Here is a 14,674-nt window from a genome sequence, read left to right as displayed (position 1 = left end):
ACAGTCAGATGTCGTACCCAGGAAACTTCATGTACATTATGATGAAGTGGTATAAAAATATATCTTTATCCTTCAAAGTCATCACAAATATTCCTATAGTTGTAGTTTATCATTTTTAGCTTCCCACTAAAACGTGAGTGTAAGTTAGAACTCAATACAAGTAACACTTTTGTTGTTTACATATATCTACAATCCAAACAGGAAATATCATATAGATCTTGTTGGCACTTGTTGATGGAGAAACTTTAAAACATAAATATTGATTTAAACATTATATTTTATCAAGAAATATACATTGTTGAAAATGTCGAGTAACTTGGGTGAAATATGTTTTTTAAGAGATACAAAGGTACGTGCACCTCATGCTTGTCGTCTTTGATACCTCCATGATGCCTCCTTGGAAACCTAAGAAAATCCTGACCATGACTTTCAAAACATTTGTACTTTTGCCTTCTTCTATACGCAAATACAAGCTCACCTATTGATTGAGTTTAAATTTGATACTTGATATTTTCTTACAAGTAAAAAAAGTTCCTGATTTTGGCCAACCCTATTTGTTCTTGGTGACATAAGTTAGGCCATATTGATTTGATCATACGGATGACATCCATGCGAATATCAATTTTTGGCTGTTTCCAAAAAAATAAAATAAACTCTTTAACTATACTGTTAATCATACAAAGCAGCATTAAAAAAGCAAATATATGCTGTGGATTGCAAAAAACAATATCAGAAAACGTATGCTAATGTCATAGAATATTCCAAGGTCAAATCAAAGAAGATATGTCTTTGATATACTATATTCTGTGAATTCAATAATTTGTTCAACCTTCCTGACCTCTTAGATTTTATAAAGAAAGCAACTCTTTTTATTTGCACGCTCGCATCAGTTCCCAGAGGATGTCATCCATATAATCAAATCAACATGGCCCTACATGTATATCTATCAGCTCTTGTTGCTGGTTGTGGATGACTTCCTGTTGCAGTCCTCCCCTCCCTCGCTAGGCGGCATGATGCTCAGTTTCCTCCGCCTGTCCACCTGCTGGACCAGCGAGCCGATCTTCTCCAGGATCTCAGCCTCCTCCGCCGTGGTGATGGGCGGCATGCTCACTTTCCTCACCCCCTTACCCAGGAAACACAGCACCTGGACGTCACAGAGATGGGGAGGGATGGGGTTTTAGTATGCTCCGAAAAAAACTGTTTGTTAGACCTCCTTGTTAATTTGGCCAAATTGGTATTTCAGTTTTTTTCTTGCTTCAATGTTTTGCAAAGTGTCGCCAAAAAGCAATTACTCAAGTAACTGGATATGGTTTTTGAAACGGTCAGACTTTCCAGATCCGTCAGTGACACTGGCCGTTTCCATAACCATATCCAGGGTAGTACAGGCTTAGTCACGTGTTGGATCGCATCCGTGACTGCAACGCCACCTAGCACTCTGAAAGGTTAAGTCAGTCAGCACTTCTACTCTGAGGAGGGAATCAGAGGGACTATCTTTATGTTACATCCAAATAGCTTTGTTGTCTTTGCTGATAACATTAATGTTACTTTTCGAAAAATGTATTTTAGTATCTTAAGCTTATTGTTGTCTTGCATTTCGAATCTTTTCTTCGGACTAGAATATGCAAATTCAGACCAACCTTGTTGTCCACCTCTTCATTCTCCCTCTGCTGGTAGATTTTACGCATGCGCATCACAGTTTCATGTTCCTCCTCTTCTATCTGTTTCTTGATGATTGAATATCTTGGCGGCTTCGAGCTGAAAAAAACGTACTTGTCAATGATAGAGTATGTTTATTATGTACTCATTTTTCCATGTAATAAACTTGTCATCATTAATTAAAAGCAAGGTCCATGTCATTTATAATGTGTTACGTTTGTGTTCTTTCAAAGTCTGAATACAGAAAGGGAACTATAACGAATATGGACTTACTTCCCGTAAAGCGGCCCGTTCCCCGCCGTGACCGGTCGCCTGTTGCCGGCGGCAGCACCCCTAGTCCCCATGGGTGTGGATCTGCCCAGCGGAGTCTGTAAACTTCTCGAGGTGAGATTACTGGTGCTTCTCGTGGTTCCCGTACTGACAGCCCCTGACGATGTCGTGGGGCGTCCCGAAAACTGCGTGTGCCTGGGCGCGGCGGGTAGCTGCACGCTGTTGGAGCGGTTCATATGGGCCACCTTGTCCGCCCAGTTCCCGTACCCGCCCGATGTGTACGGGCTGTCCATCTCCGACCCATTCGCGCTGTCTGTAGTCGCCGTTGGGATGTCCACAAATCTGATTCTCGACTGCGTTTTTCTTACCTCTCCATCTGAGTCGTCTGAATCATGACTTGACTCGTCGTCCGAATCGTTGGCTAAGTGTCTCCGAGATCCCCTGTTTATACCAGGAGCGGTTAATAATCCATTGCCGTTCAAAACTCCATTCAGTTCCTCGTCAATTTCATGGACGTCGTCTCCGATTGTCACTTTTCTCTTCGGTTTGTTCTTATGTTTGGATGCTTTCTTTCTGCCCGGAGTTTCGTCATCCTCCACTCCATCTGGAGGCTCCGGAAATACCCTGGACATCTTCTGTCTCCGCTGGTCTTTCAGCTCCTTCTTCAGAACAATCTGTTCCCGCTCGATCTTGAGAAGGACTTGCTTACGGTCCTTCTCGATAAGATCTATCTGTTTCTTCAGCCTCCTTTCTGCATAGATGCTGTTGAACTTGCAGATGGTCTTGTCCAGTTGTGTCGACTTCTTTGCCATCTTGATTCAAGAACTTTTGCGTCTTCTGTTAGAATTTTTTAGTTATAATAGAATCTCTGCGATTTTGAGGAATACTAGAGCTCAAGTGATGTATGTCGCTTGCATTGTGCTTTTCAGACTATTCGCAGCTGCTCTTCTCTTTAGTGGAGTCTACCCCCATGCCAAAGTCCTCTTGCAGAGTGCCTCCATACCTGCATGCGGAATAAGCAGAACAATCCACGTTAAGGCGCAAAGAATAACAAGGATGACCCACTTTTTCGCAAAGGCAAATGTCAGACTTTTGTTGAATTCTCTGAAAAATTTATGAGTTTTGTCTGGCTCCTACGTCAACTGGAAATGGGCCGTCAAGTATGTACCTTCATACAATACTGCCGGAATCAACCGCTTAAGAGAGTCTCATAGTTATTGTCTGTGTGGAAATACATACTCGTGAATCATTGTCAGATCGGTGTTGGGGACAGTTTCACAGTAAATCCTCTAAGGTGCGCTCGTTTTAAGCTTTTGCTACTGAAGTCTGGCAGAAATATATCACAAAGAATTGGTACAATTTCCTTTCTCACAAACTAATCTTTGAAAGTATGTTGTCAGGTTAATTGTTAACATTATCATTACGGTTTTAAGGTAAAGTGTTCAACACTATAGTGTCTTTGTGTGTTCATTTAGAGAGAATACTTTTTTGAGTTTGATTAGAAAGTCAACACTCACAAAATTTTTCATCTTGTCTGGAATTGTGGGCCTCAGAATAAGCTTTTCTCTTAATCATGCATACATACAATATCTTAGCACTACACTGTTTCTATTGTATGTTTGGTACCGTTTACAATATCATCTCAAATCTGCACTACACAACAACATGAGGCCTCTTCCGTTTCTCAATGATTTATACCACCCCTGTAAGCCTCTCCAAACACGTTTGTGTAGACCGTATGAAGTGTTGTTTTAGTAAATGGGTTTCACTTGAATATGTAATGTGACCTCCTTCTTAAGGTCGCCATATTTCTTTCTGTGTAGATTCTTGTCAATACCAGATGATGTGCCATTATATTTCATTACTTGAGCAAACGAAAAAAAAACCGGATACTTGTGGGGCTTTAACGGCACGTTTTAATCTACTTTGTAAGGGGCTAACGTTTTGTACTGTAAACTTCAAAAAGGCAAACACAGAATTGTAAATATTTTTATCTGTGGTATCCGTTAAGTTTTGAACTTGGTCATACTATGTGGATGACAAGACTGTAAAAAATCGTATCACTGATATGATGTTGCGTGGTTCCTTGACTGAAGGCGCACCCAAAATGTTCCTTAAGGATGTAAGAGGTCAACCTGTGCAAATAAGGAGCACTGAAGGATGCACCACGCCAGGGGTCCGTATCATGGGAAGAAGAAGGACAAATTTACTGACAGGTTCATCCAGGATAAAACGTACTTATGACAACAGCTCTAATACAATACTGTCTGTCTGTCACAGGAAAATGTTTATCACTTTAGTTTCGTCTCAAGAGAATTAGACATACATTTGTACACCTCACTCCAATATTTATTACTTTTCTATTGGGAAAGTCTTCAATTTAATAGGATGCAAAGTCAAATACCTGTATGTAACTGTATGTAATCGACTCCCGATGGACGAACATCATCAACTGCCTGTACTCCGATAGCTGACTACGTTAGTGAAGCTGATTTCTAAATTAGGAATGAAGCAATTGGAACTCTATAGCCGCTATAAACAATTGGAACTCCAGTGTTATGATACCTAAAACTCGACTCGATGTTACTGTCCTATGGAAAATCACTACGATGCTTTGAGTTTGTATTGACCACACGTAAGCCTAATACTATATAATCATTCGTTATCACGACGTGCCTTTTTGTCCATTTTAACTAGAGTCTGACTTCTCTCCCGATAGTGTTGTTGTTGTAAGTATTTTCACACATGAAAACCACCGATAGAGAGTAAGTCAGTCAGCACCTATGTTCCGTACATGCACCATTTCTCAAGGCGATGTGCTTCACTTGTATCGACTCTCAAGTCTCCCGGCTAGCACACTCACAGAATGTTGCGCATTGTTCTCTAGTGCTGCTAAGGTGCCAATACCGCGTTGTTGTGCCAAATTCAATGTCATATGCCTTTATAAAAACTGTACACAATAACAGTTTAGGTTTCAGTGCTTCGTTTTGGTTCTACATAGCAGATTAAGAACGTGAAAGAACCTAGACGCAAGTATGACACACATAACTTTACGACATGTGGCCTCACGTATCACTTTGACATTGAACAATACAGTGTAAGTTTATGAGTATTAGAACATTGACCAAAGTACGAACTTACCTTCATACTAGTTCATGTAGTATATGTTTCTCAGACCATTACTGCATAGTTTGAATGGTAAAACCGCCGTTTTGGTTGTCCTTTACAGCATGTTACATCATTTCCTTGGACTTAACACACCTACACACACAGTTTCTCCGTTGTTACTATGTATCACACACAGAAATCCTGTCCCTGACCCCTCCAGCAATAGTCGCTATTTGAATGGCCCTTTCTAAGAGGCAGACAAAACCCGTGCGGCAGAGTGAATGGGAAAGCTTTGTACCCAAAGTGTCGGCTTGGACAAATATTTGAAGTGTATCCAAGCAAGGAGCCGACTCTACCCACAGAAATCGACGTGTGAATTAAGATTCTTCTGTCGTCATAATCCCTTAAAGTGAGTTTGGAATTCCTGCATACGAAAGGGTAATAGCCTTGACGAGAGCACTATTTAGAACGACGACTGTTCAAGTCCCTTCCAAGGGCAATATTAGTGACTATTGTGTTCTCTAATCACAGTTCTCTACTATACAACATATTAGTTTTGTCCAAGATTTACGGGTGCACATGTCAAAGGTCTACAATACAGCGTCATGAAATACAAATTTTGTTGGAGGAAGACAAAAGAAGGGAACAAATATTAGGAAAAGTCTGGCTGTCGGACGCTCCTAGCAACATTGTATAGACTATAGTGGAACGACATCGATGTTGGGGGTTCCATTAATTGGCTATTTAACTGCCTGAAAGTTGCTCCTTGAAAGAGTTTTTGATTACTCTGTGTGGCGGCCATGTATTTTATGTCCTGACAGGGTTAGGTGTACAGTGGTTTAGGGTACAGTGATTTGATTACCAGGTATAGCAGTTGCAGTGATTGAAATGGGGGGGGGGGGGTGGCTGTAGCATATACTTCCGTCTTGTACAGAGCTGGGGTTTTACGTGTTGTGCTTTTGGAGCCACAACTTTGGGAATGTCAAGTTGATTTAAGTTCAAACCCAGGTTATCAACACATAGATTACACCCAATTATACAAGGTAAACCCATAGGTCGACTACCCGCCTAACAACGGTGCAATTTTCACCGAGGCTAAAACACAGTTTTGTTTCAATGAGAATGCATTTTAGGTTCCAGTTAGGTTCTGTCCCAAGGTGCTCGTATATTTAAAAAAAATCCTGTGTAAACATAGCTCATAATTTGGTGTATGCGAATGGTACGTTTGTAAACCATCAGTAACAGGAGCCCCCATAGGTGGAATGAGATTTCCGAGAGGAACAAAGGATCTGATTGGGTAATTGGTGCCCTGAACACAAAGCGAACAAAAGATTACAACTAAGTGCATGTTTGATGTGGGAACATCTCCGGGTGACTGCAAGGTTGTTTGCTTTTTAAGTTTGTTTTAGTTTTCAATTAGCCCCTTTTACAACTTCCTTATAGTGAAAATGGCTTACCGAGTCATTTTAGCTGTGATGTTTATGTCCCTTACGAAGTACTAGTTATCATTTGATTTTGAGAGAAGGTATCACATGTAATCCTACAAATTACAGTCGTTAGCTAACTGTTATGCTTCATCGTGCAGTTTCACAAATAGCATTTGAATTCTGATAATCTAAAATAACACCACGGTCGGTTATTTGCCCTAAAACTATTGTGAAAGGTATTATTATTTAAGATCGTCGACAAATTGCTTCCAGAACCTTGAATAGACCAGTCGACCCCCCAACCAACACTACATGCCAACCATCCAACATATCCACCCTGTTGACAAGTACGTTAGAGGCCGCTTTAGGTACTTTTGTGTCTCCCAAAACAACGTTTACGATTGAAAGTAAGTCGCTAAGCACCTACCTCAGACCCTCACGAAGGTAGTCAGAAAATCATACTGAAAGGACACAAAAAAACAGTAGAAAGTGTATCCAAAAGAAGAAAGTTTTTCCATGTCACACTGCACTCTATGAGTTGATGACACACACTGTCTGTTTGCTGATTATCTTATAGACCGGCTAGAAAGCTGACAGTCCATTTTGTTTACCCTAGAGACCCCAGTGGTATTTGTACATTTTCTCTTATCGAACGTTACTGTGTTACTCTGTCTTCTGGCGTGGAAAATCGCCTGGAGGAACAGCGATTTGTCAATAAATACTCCCTTTGGCGAGTAGAATGCTGTCGTTTCTTTGCAGTGATCTGTAAAATCTGATTGAGCTTTCTGACGTCAAAAGACTTCACAAGATTGATAGGTGCTCTGCTGTATTGTTTTCGCATGTTAAGGTATTCTTTGACAACAATTTGGGAGAAAAGATTGTTTCTTGTCCTCCATGTTTTTCGTCCAATTGGTCGTGAGAAAGACAAAATACAGATGATTAAGCAAAAAGCTCTATATCAATGCCCAGTGGCGACGAAAATGGCAGACGTGAGCCCTTTCATACCCTTTCCCTCTCATGCTTGAACCGTTCTAACGTAAGTGATTTGGTAAATATAACATACAAAATTAAAGTCTACCATTTTTAGCTCAAACTGCTCAACGGCGGTATGGTCTTGTGATATAGCAACATCAGCAACGTTCATGATATTGCTTTGAAATGAATGCCAGTGAAAGGAAAGGAAATTTATGGTTTTCGAAACATTTTTACAACGTGGGACCGCGAATCAGACAGTCGTCAGAGTAACACACGGCTCACCCCGAAAAGTGTAACAGGTGGTCCCTATACAGTATGCTTTACCTCACCTGTTCGTCTTAAAGAAGCTATAATTTAAGACCGATTACAGGATTAGAGAAGGATCATGTGGGGATTAAGTCACACTAATGTCACGGAAGATTTCTCACTTTATGTCTAGCTTTAAGTAGTTTGGCTTAACTCCTAATTAGTGTTTTGTTGTTACTTGCTAGGTGTCACAAAATGTCTTTTAGAAATATGGATTTTTTAAAGATTTCATCTTGCGCTAAAATGTGAACATCATTGAAAAGGATATAGAGTTGTTTTCATTGTAAAATTGGTGACCAATGTTACAGATCGTAATGCTATTTCGCCAGTTCACATTTTTCAGTTTTTCCCCCCATAATTTTCTTGAGAACTTTCTTCGTGAATCTATTATGGGAATCTATGAGTCGTATTGAATTTTCATTTTTCACTACGAGTTTTTTGTCTTTCGCCGCCCTTCGGCGGCGAAAGGCAATCAGACTGATATTAGATTGCTGTCCGTCCGTCCGTCCGTCCGTCCGGGTCGACCATGCCATACCGTGCTAGCGAGATATTCTACCCTGCAGATTCGATGGTATTGCCAAAGGCCATGCAAGTACTAGTATGTATGACATACGTATCGGCCTGCCATGAATGTGCTGCTTGGTTTATGCATGGCTTATTAGCAGGAATAAAGGACCTGTAATGTGCCCTGCACAACGTATTTGTAGACGTCTATTCAACCAAAGACCTCCGCGATTCAACTTGTACTATATCTGCAAGGTAAAGAGAAAACATTTAAGGTATCTTTGCGTACGTGTATTCGATGGATATCAGTCACACTTCGTTTCTCTTAGTGAACGCGGCGCGTACGAAAGGGTCCAAACGTTGTGGTGTCTTTCCTCCCAGTAGGTAGGGGTAGGTTGGACCTTATGATTTATAATAGGCGGTCGAGAAACACTGGGCAAGTTCCAAGGACGTTATCGTCCTTGGCAAGTTCAGAGCATAACAACGTTACAATGCCAGCAGTTGAAGGAAATCTTCATCTCACAATCTGTCACTACCACACGGCAATATTGCAAAGTAATTGTGGAATATAGCGTTTTTTGTGTGCGTAGAAATGTAAAAGAAATTTTCTTTGACACGGGTGGGCGCAAAGCATCATGGGGCAGCAAAGAAAGTAGATAGCGGGGAACCCCCTACAGCTGTAGGATCAACCAATCAGAGGTGCGTATTGCGATCACGTGCACGTCTTAGCTAGCTGCAAGCGTAAAAAATCCTGGGCGGGCAGTCTTCAATCCCAGTGTCAAAGATATTTCCACGGCTTGCGGAGCTAGCGGCAATGCGAAAAAAATCCTCGGCTTGCGCTGAGGAACTGGGCGGGCAGTCTTCAGTCCCAATGCCGTCGACTGGACAGCGGCGAGTACGTCGCTAGCTCGTGAAACACACAATGACGTAATTGCTGTTTGTTTCACCATGTTTCACTCTTTTGTCACGTAGGTGCAATATTTGCTTTCAGCCTTCCATATTTACATGGGAACAATGCGAATCCGGGTGACACATTTTCACCGTGTTTCACCAACATTCACCCATTATGTGCCATTTTCACCGTACGCCGTGTGGTAATGATCAAGGAGGTTAAAAAGAGATGGTAGTTGCAATGGAAAGAGATCCTAAAATCTTCCTAAACTTCAACCTACACAAGAACAGCATCGGCTGTCCCGACATAGACAGGAGAAAAGCAAGGTAAGGGGTGGACACAATAAACTATACAGCAAAATATGACTTTTAGCAAGGAGGTTAACCTCCTTGCTTTTAGTCCTTCTTTAACCTCCTTGCTTTTAGTCTTCAGATGCGCCATATGCATGACGGGTAAAATGTTGATTTGTACCTGTTTTTACAGATTTCATGTTTTTAAGAAACTGACAAATGTCGTAAGTATTGTCCAAAATTTAACATTATTTGGCAAATATCCACAGTACTTGTTGTAGCATTCTAAAGCTATGAAAACTTCATAACTAAATAAAATGATAACATGCTCTTGGCCACAAAAGAAGTGACCAACAGTAATTATATTGTCTGGCTATGTTACATTTGCTATTTGACCTGAAGTCCAAATTTCTGGAGAATCATTATTTGTTTGATTGTTTGGTTGTTTGGAGGTTTGGTTGTTGAACCTCATATTTAAAACAAGGAGAGTTTTCGGTTTTTACAGTGTATAGGTTAGTTCCAGTGCCACAAAGCCTGTGTCTACATCAAACATGTGTCTAGTTGTAACATATTTTGATTACCCCACAACTCGCTCATTTTTGCATCCCCTTTCCTTACAGAGAGAGCATTAAGCAGGTAGCTAAGCTGTTGGTGCAGATCCATGCCTTGGACCACGCCCTGCAGGTCGCCAGAGAACACAGCCTCAAGAATCTCAAACAGATGGTTGTCGGGCGGTAGCACATGGTTACCACACAGGATACTATACATCCTTCAGAAACTTGGGAACATGGGCTTTCAAAAAACTTACCACCTGTAGCTTTTACACTGGTCAGCTTGTGGTCATCTCATATGGTAAAGGATATCTAGTCCATTGTATAGTAAGTCCTTTCATGAACTAGTGATATTGAGTAGCACAAACTTAGATGGGGGAGGGGAGGACCAGGTCGGATCAAAGAAATCTCCAATTGTTTCCATCTCATGTGAACTGGGTTGACAGACATGATGTAAGATTTTGGTGTAGAAATGGCCATTGTAACAAACCTATAATTACCGGTATGTAATTTTAGTACGCCTTATTCTTATAAAGGATTCATACCTTCTGTAACATCTGGAGTCTGTACATGTTCATAGTGTGTACTGGTGCAGTCTCTCTGCTAGCAGGTAGTGAAGAAATACAATCAGAATATGATGTCCTTTCCACTTTTACATTGTACAACTCAAGTGATGGCTATCATGAGGAAATATCTGCCTTTGATCAACATTCATTGAACGGAAAAAAAGCATCCATCCTGAATCTTAGCACATTCTAATCGTGTTTGGTGAAGACTGGTGACAGTGTATAGATTGACTTGAGTAGGGAACTGTGAGCATTGTACATACAGGAAAGATGTGAAAGCTATATACAATGTATCTACTGAGTTTTGTGGAGGTCTACTGTCAAAAGAGTCAAATAAAACTTGATTTTTTTTTTGCATACAAAAATCGTTACCGACTGAATTTGTCACAGTTATTCTATTTATGAATCTCCTAAAGGCACAGCATCAAGTTCTCTGACGAGGTCTTTTTTAACCTCCTTGGTGTTATTAAACAGCCGTCGGGGTCTCGCTGGCGGCGTCTCGCGTCCTCCCCAGCCATGTGGAAATTTTGGAAGGTCGGTGACCGGAGAGAGCTCGCCCGGAACGTCGCATGTATAGACAACTACTTTTGTATAGTTGCATATGTTGGAACAAATAGCAATTCATTACAGGCCTGCGATAACAAAACCTACTAGTATATTGTTTTCGTTGGCGTCCATGGGCGCCACCATTTTGTCCCAAGGGAGTGTCGCATGTTGGGAAGGGGTGTCGCGATTTTGATGTGTTATTACGATGTTACAATTTTAGGACCATATATCCGTGCACAAAATAAAGCGCTTATATACCGACGCTTTCGATCAGTCCTCTGATCCTTCTCAAGTTGAAATGACCCAGAGCCTAAGTCACGATGTGGAGAATTACCTCTATGAAATCCAGAATTGTGCAGAGATCTGACGTGGGGTGGGAGGCGGTTGCATGTGGAAAATTGCTTACTACTCGAAATTTCAAGGGATCTTCGTGGAAGAAACTTCAACAAAAGTGTATCCCTCTTTGATATATGTAAAATACACTGACTAATATTTTATCTAATTGATTTCAAATGAGAAGATTCCAAGCTACCCCGATGGAGTGAGTTTGTGGCCCATAACCACTGACGTAATGAATCAAAATCTCAATAATTTTGCATTCCGAAAAGAAATGAAACGTTCCTTTCAACATACCACAATGAAACTGCATTTGCATTTTGAAACTCATTAAGTACAATTTTATTAACAGACACAGACCTGACAAAAATCAGTAAACTGGATGCTGCACCAATTAGAAAATGAACACATTATATCAGCAGGCATCTATACGTTTAAGGGCTTACTGGTGCAATAAATTACGAGAACAAATTGAATAAACTTTGTACGTCAACGTACAGAACAAGTGTTGTTCACATGAACATAGGACTTTATAACACCAGTGGTAATCAGATACTCCACTAATTCCTTAGTAGCGAAATGGACAATTGTTTTGAGTATCGCCCCTTCAAAAGTTTTCACAGACCATCAAGTCCGGACCTGCACCTGATCCTTTGTACCTGTACCTGAATTTTCTGTTCCAGTACCCACCCCTAGTTCATACCATTGAAACTGTTCTGAAACTCATCTGGTAAAAGTTTTACCTACACAATATAAGTAAGCGAAAGACCAGCTTTTTTTAAAAGCTCTTGTTTTATAACTTTTTTGACCGAATACCCCTTCCGTTCATTCTTCATGTTGCAAGCAAATCACATTTTGCTTCAGTTGAATCATAGATTTTTACTGTGACATAGACTATGGAATTCACTTAACTCATACAGGTATACGTAGAAATGTCATGGTAAACATAGCACTTCTACCAACTGTTGCTACGTCCCATTCCGATGTTCTACTGAAATCTCCATAGATTCGTACATACAAAGTAAACTGGTCACTTAACATGGCGATCATAGGCTTCGTCGTGTTAATGGGGTCTACAAACTTTTAAATCTGCCCAAATTAAGTGAACATAACAGTACAAAAATGTTGTAAATTAGTGCTGCAAAAAAAATAGCTGGATGAGGACAGATTATGCAACTTGGGAATAGAAATGACGATATGCTAAACAGCTGGTTCAGGTACAAAACAAATGCACTGCCGGACATACCATACAATCGTGCGATGGTATGATCATGGTAGCTTCTACGATGCATTCCTAGCCTAGTGGGTCATGAGTTATAAAATTTGATAAAATTAGAGTGAATAATTGGCCAGAAGAGTTATTCCATGGGAAGTGTATACGTAGCGTGCACGTGTAGGCAAAAGAAACCCATAAGTGGCCAAACTCCCCAGGAAAACTATTCTCCCTATATATAGCCAGCGCGCGAAGTTAGTCTGGTAGATACTTGAAATGCAGAAGCAACGCACGAAACATTTACATCTTCAGATTTCTTATATATATGTTTACTTTGAATGATAGATGGTACCGATTTCTATAGACACACGTTTAGGCCCGTTGATTTTTTATTAACGAGGCATTTAGTACTGTTGTGTAGACAGAGTGAATCGCTGACTTTGAACTCTTTTAATTAGTGACCAGAAGTGGCCGCAAATGTGGGAAACGGGGTGTGTTATACGGGTGGTTGTTGTGCAGGTATGGTCATAATTTAGAGCCACGACGGAACAATAGCTGATTACAACGACAGGTATAGAGATTAAACATGTTTCTTAATAATGTGTTGCTAAAGGCGTATAACGCGGACCATAACTATTTGTATTTGATCAGAGGTTGTTTCTGCGTAAATATTACTAGTTTAATTGTATTTTCTACGTTACCCAAAGTGTCTACTATCTTAGAAATCAGGTTTCTGATAAACTTGTATTATCTGATCTTTCGTCAAGAAACACGTATCATAGATTGATGTATCATATCATGTAATAGACCATAATGGATGTTCATCAAATAGTATTTCAATTCTTACCTTTCTACGCCCGTGTCATCGATTCGTTCTGGTCTCTAGTTCTCTTCTGTCATGGCCTTCGGTAACAAGCAGTTGTGATGCTACCTCTTTCCAAATCACAGTAATATCCCTGTTGTCTCTTTCAGCGTCGAGCCAACCTTTGTGAATGCCGAATTAATCGACCATGCCTCGCCTACCTACAACCGGCCTGACGGTAACACAGTGCCGCACACACACACCGGTTGCTAGCATGCAATGACAGGCGTAACCACCCGTTCAGGTCACTTGGTCCGTTGCACCTTTCTGGGGAGAGGGGGTTGGAATCTGCCAGATGATATTAACGAAGCATTTCAAAATGCTACAGGGATTTTGAAACTTTTTCATAGAATTACCAACGACATGGTTGACCTCGTATTAGTGTATCATAAACTAAAAGTAAACCACTAACGATTACAATGAATTTACAACCATATACCGTCCCCTCGACATATTCACATGGAATCGCCCGTTGCTTTTTCCACTTCTCTCCCATGGAAGACTAACACAGTTATCGCTGTCGGGATTGTTGTCCGTTCTTTCACACACTGTTTGACAAGTCACGCCTGCATGTCGGCACACAACAATCCACACGTATTTACTCTACTTCACTGAAAGGTCCTCCTCTGTGTCACAGGTCACCTGTGTTACCAGCTCCTTAGAACCTGTACCTGTGCGAAACGTGTCCCCTTGATTACAAAACATCTTGAAGAGTACATTGTAACAGTGATTCACATGAAGAATTTTGTTGTTTTCATGTAATTCAAAGTTTGGAAAAAAAGATATCTATAATCTATGTTTTGTTCGTATTTGTTTCGTTTTTTTGTTTTTGGCAAACCAAAGGCACTGACAAAAAGCACTGTAGGTTTTTAACATTTTCAAATAAAGATAGTCTGCTCGTACTTACATATACAGTTGTTGCTTTAATGTAACAAAACAGTCATCTGGAATTGATGTTTGGTTCGTATTTTGCCGTTACTATGAAGGCAAACCAAAGACGCCGACCAAAAGCACCATAGGTTCTAAACATCTCAAGATAAAGAAATAGTATAACAGTACTTTTGAATAGCATGCCGCTTTTCTTTGCACAATATTTTTGACCATCACCTTCGTGATACGTCTTTTACTGTGTTGTCATGTCAAATTCATTGACGTCATTCCAGCCACATGAT

At 40.5% G+C, this 14,674-nt stretch overlaps 1 protein-coding gene across 1 annotated transcript; it reads right to left on the bottom strand.

Annotated features, from left to right (window-relative positions):
- Nucleotides 1-709: 709 nt before the first annotated feature.
- On the bottom strand, nt 710-13,689 carry LOC118423372. Its single transcript, XM_035831488.1, has 4 exons — nt 13,488-13,689; nt 1,930-2,929; nt 1,638-1,755; nt 710-1,144 (listed from the first exon to the last, which is right to left on the bottom strand). Exons 2-4 carry the CDS (start codon nt 2,736-2,738, stop codon nt 947-949), a joined length of 1,125 nt encoding a protein of 374 aa, XP_035687381.1. The 5' UTR covers nt 2,739-2,929; nt 13,488-13,689; the 3' UTR covers nt 710-946.
- Between the last annotated feature and the right edge of the window lie 985 nt (nt 13,690-14,674).

The sequence above is a fragment of the Branchiostoma floridae genome, chromosome 9 (assembly GCF_000003815.2).
Source record: "Branchiostoma floridae strain S238N-H82 chromosome 9, Bfl_VNyyK, whole genome shotgun sequence".
Taxonomy (NCBI): Eukaryota; Metazoa; Chordata; class Leptocardii; order Amphioxiformes; family Branchiostomatidae; genus Branchiostoma; species Branchiostoma floridae.
This window is presented reverse-complemented; position numbering and strand designations above follow the sequence as displayed.